We start from the raw sequence: 12,400 nt of genomic DNA, 5'->3' as shown, positions 1-12,400 counted from the left end.
AGTTTATCTTCTTTGTGTAAAATTTTTAAAAGCTATTTTTTTTTTTTTTTTATATTTTAATTTCCGAAAAACAAGGAGGATCCATAAGATGGCTTGTAAAGGCCTAACACTAGTAGCTAAGTATGGTATAAAGAATTCTTTTGCCAGTCTCCAGTCTGGCATAAACAATCTTCCAACTGAAAATTGTAACTATGATTACTTACTCAGTTGTTTCTTTTATTTTCCTTCCAGTATAGTTATAGTTATGTCAGCTGAGGTGGGGTGAGAATGTGTGTGGTATTTTAACCAGTATTGCCATGAAAGCAACACTTATCAGTGCAGAGAAATAATTAAAACCTCTCCTCAGAGGATCTGGGATTAGCAATGCCTCCTTCAGCTGCAGAGCTTGGTTTATCGGATCCCTTGGAGTCACAAAACTTGACAGCGAGAAAGCAGAATGTCACACAGGGGCTAGTTAAAATATTACCTAACAATACCACCTTTGATAGGGAAGTAGTAAAACCAGCTCTTGCTCAAGAGCAAACAGTGGGATTCAGCAAATGAAGAGATAAATTACTCAGACAAGCTAACGTTTTAGCAGCAGAGGACGCTGAAATACTTGTTTAGGAGGTATTATGGAGGAAGGACACTGAGGGCCATAAAAGATGTTCTGAACTGGATCAGGAGCTTAGCAAGAGACTAATGTGTATCTGGATAGGGAAGGGGAGTATGTTCCCAGAACAGGAAATCATGTATAAATATATTGTGTAAGCTAGAAGCCTACAGAAGGATGGTGGACAGTAGCACACACTGTAACAGTAATGTACACAGAACAGAAGAAAGCTACAATATCCACGCATTGACATTTGCACTGAAGATGGCAAGACACAAACTGAAACAAAACAATAAGAGGACACAAAAGTTAGATAAAATCCTACCAGAGAAAGCCAGCTGGGACAGACTGATGCATCTGTGGTCAACAGAGACACAAGTCATGGCAAATCACAGTTTAAAGATAATGGCAAGGAGCCCCCTCTCCCACCTTTTTGTATCCCCACACCTTGTGCAACGAGATAATCTTCCAGTTACACATCCCTCTTCCTCGTCCACCTGCTTTCAGGTGTATTTCAGGCTTGTGGGGAAAGAGAAGAAACACCAGTAGTTTGGGCAGTTTATTAATCCGGTGAAGCTGCTGCTGCAGCTGTCAGGTTTTCCCCAGTTCCTACCGAAAGGTTGCTGAGGCTGTGCCGTCGCCTGCTGGAATATGATTGCACTACAGCTTTGAGCACTTAAACTACAAACTGTGGAGATATTATCTGGGAGTATTCTCTTACTAAATCAGTAGTTGTCAAGCATACAGAATAAGAACTAATTGATTCAAATTTTTTTTTCCTTAGCCTAAGGCTTGAGATTCATAAAGATGGCTAAATTCCTGCTGAGCTAGGATTGATCTGCCACTCAAAAATAATGTTTGTTCAAAATGCCTTCTTGCCTGAAAAATTATTCTAATGAAAGCTAGTGACAAAATAGCTCTGCATATCTCCATACTTAACACATTTATTAAAATATAACTTATTCTTAAATGTGGATAGCTGGCAAATAATGTTTTGATGTTACCTGGATTGAGATGCTACAATTTTACAATTCCTAGAATACAAAAAGGCATATTTTAAAAATATTTTACTAGATTCACTGACATATTTGAGAAAAAAAGTGACCTGGCTGTTTTGCACAGTGACACAGCCAGTTGTACTTGTTTGTGTTTCCAAATCTCACATTATAGGAATTGCAAGACAAGGAATCATTTTGTATGTGGCAAATCTGTTCCCTGCTGCTTGTAGTCTTGTGGTTGAATGTTACAGGACATAATATGGTTTTAGTGTGGGTTCTTACTATGCATGTATTTGTCAATGAACAATTTCAGCTGAAGTGATAGCTAATACATTAACAAAAGGGTTGTTTTCAGGCTGAACAAAAAAAATACATTTGCAAAATACATTCTGATGTCTTCAAAACCGAATCAGATCTGCACTATCTACCTATTCAATTCACACTACACTGACAGATTTTGTAAGTCTAATAGTAGGAAATAGCATAATTGTAGGATATACTTTCTACATGTGAAGTAGGAGCCTGTTGTTGCTCCATCCATTACAGTTAGAAAGGGTTGTCATAAATATTGTACAATGTCAGAAGAACCCACATTTCTGAACCAGTTGCCTTTGCCATGAGCAACACTGACGACTCAAAAAGACATCTCATTTTGGGACTCTGCATGCAGAAGAGCACCGATAAAAGCATGGTTGAAATTTAGTTTCTCTGAGTAACTGTTTCTCATTACTCTGTGGTGATACGTGGAACTTTTCAGAACAAATGTACAACAAATGTACTGTATTTTGATCCTACACAGTGCCATATATTCCAATGGATTGCCTGATGAATATTCCTTTCTAACTACTTTTCGGATGACTGGGGCCACACTTCAGAAATACTGGACTATCTGGCAGATTCAGGATTCTTCAGGAAAAGAACAAGTTGGAGTGAATCTTAATGGTCAAGTGAAAAGTGTTGAATTTTCTTATAAAGGAGCGGATGGAAGTCTCCAAACTGCATCATTTTTGCATTTGCCTTTCTTGTTTGACTCCCAGTGGCACAAGCTTATGATAAGTGTGGAAGCAAACAGTGTCACGCTTTTTATTGACTGTATTAAAATAGAATCCTTAAACATAAAACCAAAAGGGAAAATCAGCGTTGATGGCTTTGCTGTACTTGGAAAACTCAAAAATAATCCTCAAATTTCAGTTCCGGTAAGTTCTAAAATCTTTTATTACTGCAAAAAGTGTTTTATAGGATCTTTATACTTAATCTTTTTTTTTGTGGAATGTATCTTCAAATGTTTTCTGAAAGCAAAAATGGTGGAAAATAGCAACTCCCTGGCAGTTAAGTACTAGCTTTGCTTTTAATATTACACATATATACACCGTATGAGGTAAGGCATGACCCAGCTTATGTGTAAGTTTCCATAGTGAAGTGTCTGAGACATCCACACTTCCATTACCAGATTCTGCTCTGGCTGGGTCTGTCAGTTGGATGTTTCTTTGCTTATTTCATGTGAGGCTTGAAGGAAGACTCAGGACATGGACTTGTTGTCTGTAACTCCCACAGAAGAGAGCAAAACATTAATTAGGCAAGAACTGGGACCCCTCTCTCATATGTGTGCACCGACCATCAGCTAGAGATAATTAACTGTGTCTCTGGCAGAATAAACATTTTAAATAGTAAACACAAATATCTTCTGTAAGAGAGGTTGATGGAGGACATTTGTGATTTAATTTGCTTTTCACACAGGCAGTAAGAGACCCACATTTAGATCTCAATGCTAAATCAGTGATTATCATGAATATCTTATACCTCAGGAGACTCTCTAAATCATTGTGCCACTTGGTATGATCATGTTGACAGTGGCTTTTCCTCTTTGATTAGCTTGAGATTTTTTTTCCAAAAGGCTGGCCTGGAGTTGACAGCTAACTCTTAAAGAAGGTTCTTGCTTATGAACACGATGAGGGATAAGTGCAGTGTCAGAGGACAGAATCAACTCTAACGGAGGGCCCAGCAGAGCAGAGACACAACACCTACCCATCTCCACATCTCTTCTCCTGGACAGCTGAGGACATCCCACCCTTGTATCCTGGCTTCTGTGAATCCCTTTGTTAGATATTTAGCATTCCCTGTATGTTGCAGCAGATACTTAAACTCACTGTGGAGTTGTTCCTTTGTTCAGTGTAGCAAAAGCACGTAGCGAAATGCTTATTCTATACCTGGTTAGTGAATTTGATACCAAAAATATCCTCTTTGTGCTACTACATTTTGAGGAAAGTTGTTTTCATGAAGAAAATAACATTGGGGGTGAGATATGGTAATATTGAGTGCTTTTGTCCTCTTCAACTAAGAAAACTGAATATGAAAAACCTCAGGGATTTTATTATTTGATTATCTGATCTGTTTTCTGAGATGAGTGATTAATAAAAACACAAGTTAGACACAGAGTCATTTCTTCAAAAACAAGGAGGATTCCTGTTGCTTGTGGAAGTAACAGTTCAGAGTGCCAGGCTACAAATGGAGAGAGATGTGGTTTAAGGTCACCTTAGCGAGAACTCTCTGCTGGTGCTCTGGCTCACTTTTTGGTCAGGATTAAAGAAGTCGGGAAAAGCAGCAGAGGACATTTGGAATTTTATCCCACTCTCTTTCGAGCCCCTGTTTTGCAGAGACTTGCTCTTTTCAGCAAGGCATAAGCACAAGGAACACAGACCAAGCTGGCTCTTCAGGCAGCTGGTGAGGGAAGAATGTCCAGCATTAAGTTCTGCTTCATCTATGATTAAGTACTTACATCATTAGGCACTAGTGTGAAGCTACCTGAGGTCAGGGAAAATGTTAAGTATAGGATACCCTCTTCAAAGATGAAACACAAAATGGAATTGAGCAATTTTCACAATTCACCACTTACCATGCAAAATATTTGTTTATACTTTTCCCTTGTTTATGGAAAGATACAGTCATATTTATTGTATTTTATGAAAAAAATCAAATCTTCCCATAAGGAAGACCTTAAAACAGGAATATGACGCATTTTTTTGACAAAAAGAATAGTGAAGCACTGGACCAAATCATCAGGGATGGAAGAATGTAAGCATGACATTGTATTTTTAAACCAGGTTTGGATGTGTGAAAATACACTTTAATTCAGACAGAACCATGGGTTTGAAATAGGACTCACTAGATTGAATTGTATGGCCTGTCCAATGAAGTCAGAACTGACAATGATAGTGGTCCAACCTGATATTATAAAAATGTAGATTTAGGAAAACCATATTCTCTGAAATTATGGTTCAGTAAACACACAATCTGATGGACTAGAAATTTTTAAATGGATGTTTATATTGCACAAGTTTCTCTTTTATCCTGTGCATTTAGTTTCTCTTTAAATGAATCTATGGTTGGGGATATTCTAGGCTTATCCTTTAACTTTCTTGACTATACTCAATTTAAACATCTCACAAGCCTTGGTTATTTACTATGTTCCAGGCACAATTTCTAATTTATTTCAGGGCATTGTTGAAGTATATTACTTCCAGTAGTATAATTTTTAAAGGACATAAATTGCGTGCTTCCTATTCTCTTTTTGCAGGAGTCTGTGGGTGCTCTATTTATCTTGCAGAATAGGTCAACTTCTCACAGGTGCACTGTAATACATGTCATTTTAAAAGAGATTCTTTATTGCTTGTTGTTACTATGATTGCCTAGGAGAGTCATAGATAGAGTTTCATTAGAAACTATGGCTTGCATTTGAGCCTTTAGAAAGATTTATTCCAGGATTTCTGGAATGTTTCATGGAGGGCAAATTTTTATACAGGTTTACAGCTGCATTTTGACTTTTTTAGATAAAAAAGAAAATAGTTCTTTTTATCTAAAAGTAATTCAAATAATCCACTATAAACTCCAAGCAATACAAGATATATCATCATTTCAAAACTAAAAAAGAACTTATTTCCTAACCCATGTGTTTTCTATAGAAAGGTAAGGGCATTCATTTCTTCCTGCTCAGATTAACTGCTGTGAGATGATATAAATTGCCTTAGTTTCTGCAATTTCAGAGCCATTACCCCAACTTTGCCATAATAGACACTAAATACTTTGCTAGAAATGACATTTGATGCTGCTAACTAGTTCAGGGTAGCTGCGTGACTTGAAATGCTGAAGAAGCAGCTGCTTATCAATATTTGCTGAATGGGGATTAATTTACACCATAGAACAGATTATGTGTGTGAATTGTAAAAAGTCACGACTCAGTTTTTTTTCACCCTGTGAAATCTCACATTCAGAAGCCTGAACCCCTGCTATGGAAAGTCAGTAACACCAGAATTTGCTGTAATTTTGTAAGACTTTGAAAAAGATGTAAAGGGAGTGAAGCTCCAAAACCCATTACAAAGATGTAGAAAAATGGATAAAATGTGTTCAGAATAGCTCTAGAATGAGATATGTTTAAATACGTGTAGCTTACTCTTGGCCACTTAACAAAAGCACAGAGTTGATAGCAGACTCCCTGTAGAATAAGAATAGGTACCACTAACAAGAAAACTAGAAAACCTTTGCCTGAGAATTGCTGAGCTGAGTTGTACTTTCCCTGAAGGGGTGTCTTCCCCTGAATCACCCCCAAAGCACCAACAGCCCGGCCAGGCACAGGGAGCCATCTCTCCCAGAAGGGACTCGCAAACGGGCTCTGAGGGTCACGGTTTTCCTTAAAGCCTACAGCACTGCTGAATGCTTTCTTATGACTGACACTGTGCTGAAAATACTATTCTAGATATTTAGGTCTCATTTACATCTAACCTTCACTTCTCTCATCTAAAGCACTAATAAGAACTGAATTGCATAGTTGATACTGAGATGTGCAATGCTCTGGGCATTTGCAGGCATTTCTGCAGAACTTAAGAGGACAAAACAGTGAACAGGCAGACATAGCTGATCCAATTACATCTGTGCTGATTAAGAAATTAGAATTAAATGGAAATCCTGTAGGATTCTTGGAAAATGGATGTCAGAAATACCTCTTGGTCTTAAAGGATTACATTTTAATAACTTTGCTTTATGATTACCCTTGATTTATCTGAGGTTAATTTCAGAGAACTTTGTACCTGTACTTCATCTTCAATAACACTTCATATTTATATCAATAGAACAACTACATGAGACATCTTCAGAATAGTGGTGTTCTTTAAAACAGCTAAATATAAATCAGCTAAATATAATCAAAAGATTATTGTGAAATACTGGTGAGGGAAAAGGTACCTTGACAGCAAGGCTAGGACATACTGGCCCTTCTCTTACCTCTTCAAAATCAGTTGGAGGCCAGTCACACCTTTTACTACATCACCAACAAAAGAGTCCTATTTTTCATTTTAAAAAAGTTGAGCAGGTTTAATCTCATTTTTTGATGTATATAGCCTCAAAACAGTAACAAAAGCTCTAAGCAAAAAAAAAAAATCTACAGAGCAACACAGTTTATTTATTTTTTTAAAGTAATGCTGCCTGACTAGGGAACTGCAAACTAAGAAATGTCAAATTAAAGGTGCATGTTCAAAATATTTCAACTCCCTTTACATTCACATTACAGTACAGTGTTTTGTTAAAAATGCGAGGTATTTTTTCTGCATAGGAGGCCTGCTTCTTTTATTCAGAGTTTATTTTCCATATGTCTTAAACTTGAGACAGTACCAGGCCTTACTTAAGGCTCACCACTCAAATCCCATCTTGAACAAAACAAAGTGATTAGTTGGCCATTCATGAGCATTGGAAGAAAACATATGAGGCACTAAAAGGATTTCCTGGCTTAGTGAGGCAAGTTCCCACTGCAGCAATCACATAATCTCATTAATAAATTTATCTCTACTTTAATATTGATTATGTTCAAAGTTGAAAAACTGGATTCAGACTTTAAAAATGAATACTCATCTGTTAGTAGTGTTTTCTTAAGACACAGATATTGGCACTTGGACAGTCATGCATTGAAGTCTAACACAAGTTAGTAATTAGCATTTTATAATCTCAAATCTTTCTCATCTTAGTACAGAAGCCAAACACACACACACACACCCTGAAAAAGAAGGAGAAAAAGAAACAAAAAAAGGCAATGATTATCTACATAAAAAACCAGAATGTGCTGATGCACATATTGGCTGCTGGTGATATGTCTTGAAAGTAATTTTTTTCAGTGTTTACAGATTTTGTACCATGTTACAAGTTGAAAGCACAGCTCAAGACTATCAATTTCAGTTACAGTTGTTACTGATCAGCCTCTTCTGCATAACCTGTACCCAGATACTTTATTTCAGGCATCCATTCCTTCCTACTGCTCTCTAATGTGGCTATTTTGACTTAAATAATTTGTCAGCACTATTTAAGAGCTATGAAGCAAAAGCAGGCTCATTCAGTGGCATCTGTCCGCCTTTTCCACAAAGCCACCCTTTCTTTTTTACCATCTTCTCTCTCATTTACTTCCAAACTTACAGTTTCTGCAGTATGAGAACCATTTCCACAGCCTTGCTCATTCACTCTTGTGAATGAGAGAAGCATTCTAAGGAAAGAAGTATGGATCACAAAATTTCAGTTTACGTACAGATTAAATTTGTACAGGCAACCTTAATTATGGTATTTCCTAACTACTGAACGGGTGACTCTTAAATTTCAATATTACTTAATATAATTTTAGTTGAATGTTAAACAGACAAACTGAAAAAGTAGAAAATCTGTCACTTAAAACGATGTCTATCTTGTTTTAAATCAGAAATAGATTATAAACTGCTTTAGAGGCAGTTATGGAGTTCTTTCTCTCTGCAAGTGAGCTTCAGACATGAATAACGTAGAAATTGAGGACTCAGAATCTAGTTGCATGGTATTATCATATAGGCATCATTTGATCCCAGTTTAATGCCTTTTTATGAACCCTGTTCTTCAGATTCCAGATACTCTCTTATTTTTATTACTGTATTGTTGCCTTGTAGTATTAATATACAGTATACATTCAGTTCTTTAATATGTATATTATGACATTCAGTTGTCTATTATTAAGGACTGGGAAAGGTTTTAAAACCAGAATTGGATAAAGGAGGTAGAGAATCAACTCACAGATAGTGGTGTCAGATAACAGGTAAAAGAAAGGTGAGTTCTGCCTCTTCTGTGCTATATTCTCAGCACTCTGGAAACTGATGACTGCAAAGCAAGCAGAACAGAGATGTGATAGTGAGGATTTCAGTAGTGGCAGCACTGAAGTGGTGAATGTGAAAGCAAAAAAAAAAGCAGCAACTTGTGGTTATGTGTATGCCTTGCAGAGATCTTAAAGGACTTCAGATTCAAAGCATTTATTAGTTCTAGCAGTCAGTATACAATTAAGCGAATGTAAACGTGATGGCAGGAGGGGAAAGCATCTCAGAATGACAGTTGGCCTTCTGCATCAGTTATGGGCTGGGACTGGAGAGAGAAATGAGATATCCCAGAGGGAGCACAGAAGGCAGCCAGGAGGCACTGAGACATTATGTTGTGGGAGGTCTGGTGGGGAGCTACTTTAGCTCAGTAGAATAAGAAGAAAGACTCAGAGAGGCAAAGAAATAAGAAGTGAAAGTACCGGAACACTCATTTTTATTTTCAGTTTCTCAGGAAAAAAAAAAAAAAAAAAAAGTCTGAGTATTTTCCATATGAGGGCTTTATGTCGTAACAAGAAAAAAAGGAATTCAACTCCTTAGCCATCCATAATGAAGAGAAAGCAATAGGAGCCTGTGAATTTTATCATCAAACCAAAAAAATCTCTTGATAAACCACTCATTAGTGGTTCATAAGCCAAGCTGATCCTATGTGATGGGAAGGGAAAACAACCCAAGACTTAAAACTTAGATACAATAAATATGCACAATTTAATATGCTTCTGGTACTTTAAATTCCATGTGATGCACTATATATCGATGGATATACCTCTGAAGCTGGATGAGCTATTCAGTAACATTCAGCAGAGGGTATGTTTTCTAATCTAAATAGCACATCAAGAGAGACTTGGTTGCAGTCTCTGAGGTTTGCCTTAATCCTATGTTGTTTTCCAGTGCCAAATACAAATGTTCATGAAGATGTGAAATTCCTCAGATGTACATCACTCAGCTGCAGGCTGTTGGCAGTGTGCATATGATCGTGCTTTTTGAACTTTTCACACTTAGACCACATTTCAGTCCTCAGACCTACCATTCTTCATGGGCACAACTATCCACTTAGAGAAAATAATTTTGCCTGTCCTTTAATAAAACCAACATAGCATGAGGAAAAGTGTCTGTGCTTATAAAGAACATGTAAAAAATGACACATGATGAATTTCACCTTCTCTTTAAATCCCTCAACAGGTTTATGTCCCATATTTACAAGCTCTCCAGAATTAGGGGTGGGAGAGCACAGGATGGGGCATTAATCTGGACTGAGCTCTCCAATACATCCATCGCTATTAGCATGAAACACCTACCTCTTAAAACGTGTCAATAGCTGACCAGTGTTCCTCCTACTATGCCCTCGGCCAGTGCGACCCCTTGACCTGAATTAACGTGATCTTTATCTGCTTTGCCAGTTCGAAATCCAGTGGATGCTGATTCACTGCGACCCACTGCGACCCCAGCGTGAAGCCTGCGGCGAGTTGCCGGCCCGGGTGAGCGCCCTGCCCTGCTGTGCCCTGCCTGCCCCTGTCCTGTCCTGTCCTGTCCTGCCAGCCCCTGCCCTGCCTGCCCCTGCCCTGCCTGCCCCTGTCCTGCCAGCCCCTGCCCTGCCTGCCCCTGCCCTGTCCTGCTGTGCCCTGCCTGCCCCTGTCCTGTCCTGTCCTGTCCTGCCCTGCCAGCCTCTGCCCTGCCTGCCCCTGTCCTGTCCTGTCCTGCCAGACCCTGCCCTGCCTGCCCCTGCCCTGTCCTGCCGTGCCCTGCCAGCCCCTGCCCTGCCTGCCCCTGTCCTGTCCTGCCCTGCCAGCCCCTGCCCTGCCTGCCCCTGTCCTGTCCTGTCCTGCCCTGACAGCCCCTGCCCTGCCTGCCCCTGTCCTGTCCTGTCCTGACAGCCCCTGCCCTGCCTGCCCCTGTCCTGTCCTGTCCTGTCCTGCCAGCCCCTGCCCTGCCTGCCCCTGTCCTGTCCTGCCCTGCCAGACCCTGCCCTGCCTGCCCCTGTCCTGTCCTGTCCTGCCAGCCCCTGCCCTGCCTGCCCCTGTCCTGTCCTGCCCTGCCAGACCCTGCCCTGCCTGCCCCTGTCCTGTCCTGCCGTGCCCTGCCAGACCCTGACCTGCCTGCCCCTGTCCTGTCCTATCCTGCCAGCCCCTGCCCGGCCTGCCCCTGTCCTGTCCTGTCCTGCCAGCCCCTGCCCTGCCTGCCCCTGTCCCACCCTGCCAGCCCCTGCCATGCCTGCTCCTGTCCTGTCCCGCCCTACCAGCCCCTGCCCTGCCTGCCCCTGCCCTGTCCTGCCCTGACAGCCCCTGCCCTGCCTGCCCCTGTCCTGTCCTGCCCTGCCAGCCCCTGCCCTGCCAGCCCCTGCCCTGCCCTACCAGCCTCTGCCCTGCCTGCCCCTGTCCCGCCCTGCCAGCCCCTGCCCTGCCAGCCCCTGCCCGGCCTGCCCCTGTCCCGCCCTGCCAGCCCCTGCCCTGCCAGCCCCTGCCCGGCCTGCCCCTGTCCTCTCCTGCCCTGCCCTGCCAGCCCCTGCCCTGCCTGCCCCTGTCCCGCCCTGCCAGCCCCTGCCATGCCTGCCCCTGTCCTGTCCTGCCCTGCCCTGCCAGCCTCTGCCCTGCCTGCCCCTGTCCCGCCCTGCCAGCCCCTGCCCTGCCAACCCCTGCCCTGCCTGCCCCTGTCCCGCCCTGCCAGCCCCTGCCCTGCCAGCCCCTGCCCTGCCAGCCCCTGCCATGCCTGCCCCTGTCCTGTCCTGCCCTGCCCTGCCAGCCCCTGCCCTGCCTGCCCCTGTCCCGTCCTGCCCTGCCAGCCCCTGCCATGCCTGCCCCTGTCCTGTCCTGCCCTGCCAGCCCCTGCCCTGCCTGCCCCTGTCCCGCCCTGCCAGCCCCTGCCCTGCCTGCCCCTGTCCCGCCCTGCCAGCCCCTGCCCTGCCAGCCCCTGCCCTACCAGCCCCTGCCCTGCCTGCCCCTGCCCTGTCCTGCCCTGACAGCCCCTGCCCTGCCTGCCCCTGTCCTGCCCTGCCCTGCCAGCCCCTGCCCTGCCTGCCCCTGTCCCGCCCTGCCAGCCCCTGCCCTGCCCTGCCTGTCCTGCCACCCCCACGCCCCTGTCCCGCAGCAGCCCACAAGGGGCCTCGCTTTTTGTCCCCCTTTCTGGGTCGAGATGCCTGTTTTTACCATACCTGCCTGGAATTGGGTGCCTTTGGAAATCCAACCCCCTAGAGCAGCTGCAGCAGCGGCCTCATTTTAACCCTTCCGTGACTTGCTTTCTGTGCCCCCCTCGCCCGCCGCCTGGGTGGGAGGCCTCTGGAAGCTGTGCAGGGCAGACGGAAGGTATTTTCGCAGCCGCCCGTCCGCAGCTGTCGCCTTACCGGGGAGCCTGGCGGCGGGGAACCCGAGTCGGGGGAGGGCGCAGAAGGTGAGGGTCGGTCCCCAAAGCAACAGCAGCGGGGCAAAGGGTTAAGGCGCTGCTGGCATTCAGTCCTCCCCCTCCCAGCCTTCAGCTTTCCTCCAGTCCCCTCCCCAAGGCGCCAGCGAGCAGTGAGGGGCTGCAGCGGGGCTCACCTTTCGGCCGCCCGTCCCAGCAGCCACAGGCCGGTCCCTCCACCGCCATGGCCCGGGCTCTGAGTGGCCTCTTGCCCCTGGGGCTTTTCCTGCAGGTTGTTTGCCTCTGCCTGGCTCAAGTAAGTTTATTCTGAC

The 12,400-nt window shown here is 43.6% G+C and overlaps 1 protein-coding gene and 1 long non-coding RNA gene across 5 annotated transcripts in view; one reads left to right on the top strand and one right to left on the bottom strand.

Annotated features, from left to right (window-relative positions):
* LOC135578989 (uncharacterized) overlaps positions 1–8,749 on the bottom strand; it is a 46,572-nt gene extending 37,823 nt beyond the window's left edge. The window contains exon 1 of the long non-coding RNA XR_010471187.1: positions 8,662–8,749. This is a non-coding gene — a long non-coding RNA (uncharacterized LOC135578989). The remainder of the gene's footprint in view (positions 1–8,661) is intronic.
* Positions 1–12,400, top strand: part of COL9A1 (collagen type IX alpha 1 chain) — a 69,989-nt gene that overhangs the window by 7,992 nt on the left and 49,597 nt on the right. For 3 of the 4 annotated variants that reach the window (XR_010471185.1, XM_065056233.1, XM_065056234.1), the window contains exons 5-6: positions 2,390–2,786; positions 10,136–10,213. Coding sequence is in view for 3 of the 4 variants with exons in the window: in XM_065056233.1 (XP_064912305.1) it covers positions 2,390–2,786; positions 10,136–10,213 (475 nt within the window). In the remaining variant the exon portion in view is untranslated. Of the gene's footprint in view, positions 1–2,389; positions 2,787–10,135; positions 10,214–11,810; positions 12,385–12,400 lie in introns of those variants that run through there. The other variant, XM_065056236.1, reaches the window with a different exon arrangement.

This window comes from Columba livia, chromosome 3, assembly GCF_036013475.1.
Source record: "Columba livia isolate bColLiv1 breed racing homer chromosome 3, bColLiv1.pat.W.v2, whole genome shotgun sequence".
Taxonomy (NCBI): Eukaryota; Metazoa; Chordata; class Aves; order Columbiformes; family Columbidae; genus Columba; species Columba livia.
This window is presented reverse-complemented; position numbering and strand designations above follow the sequence as displayed.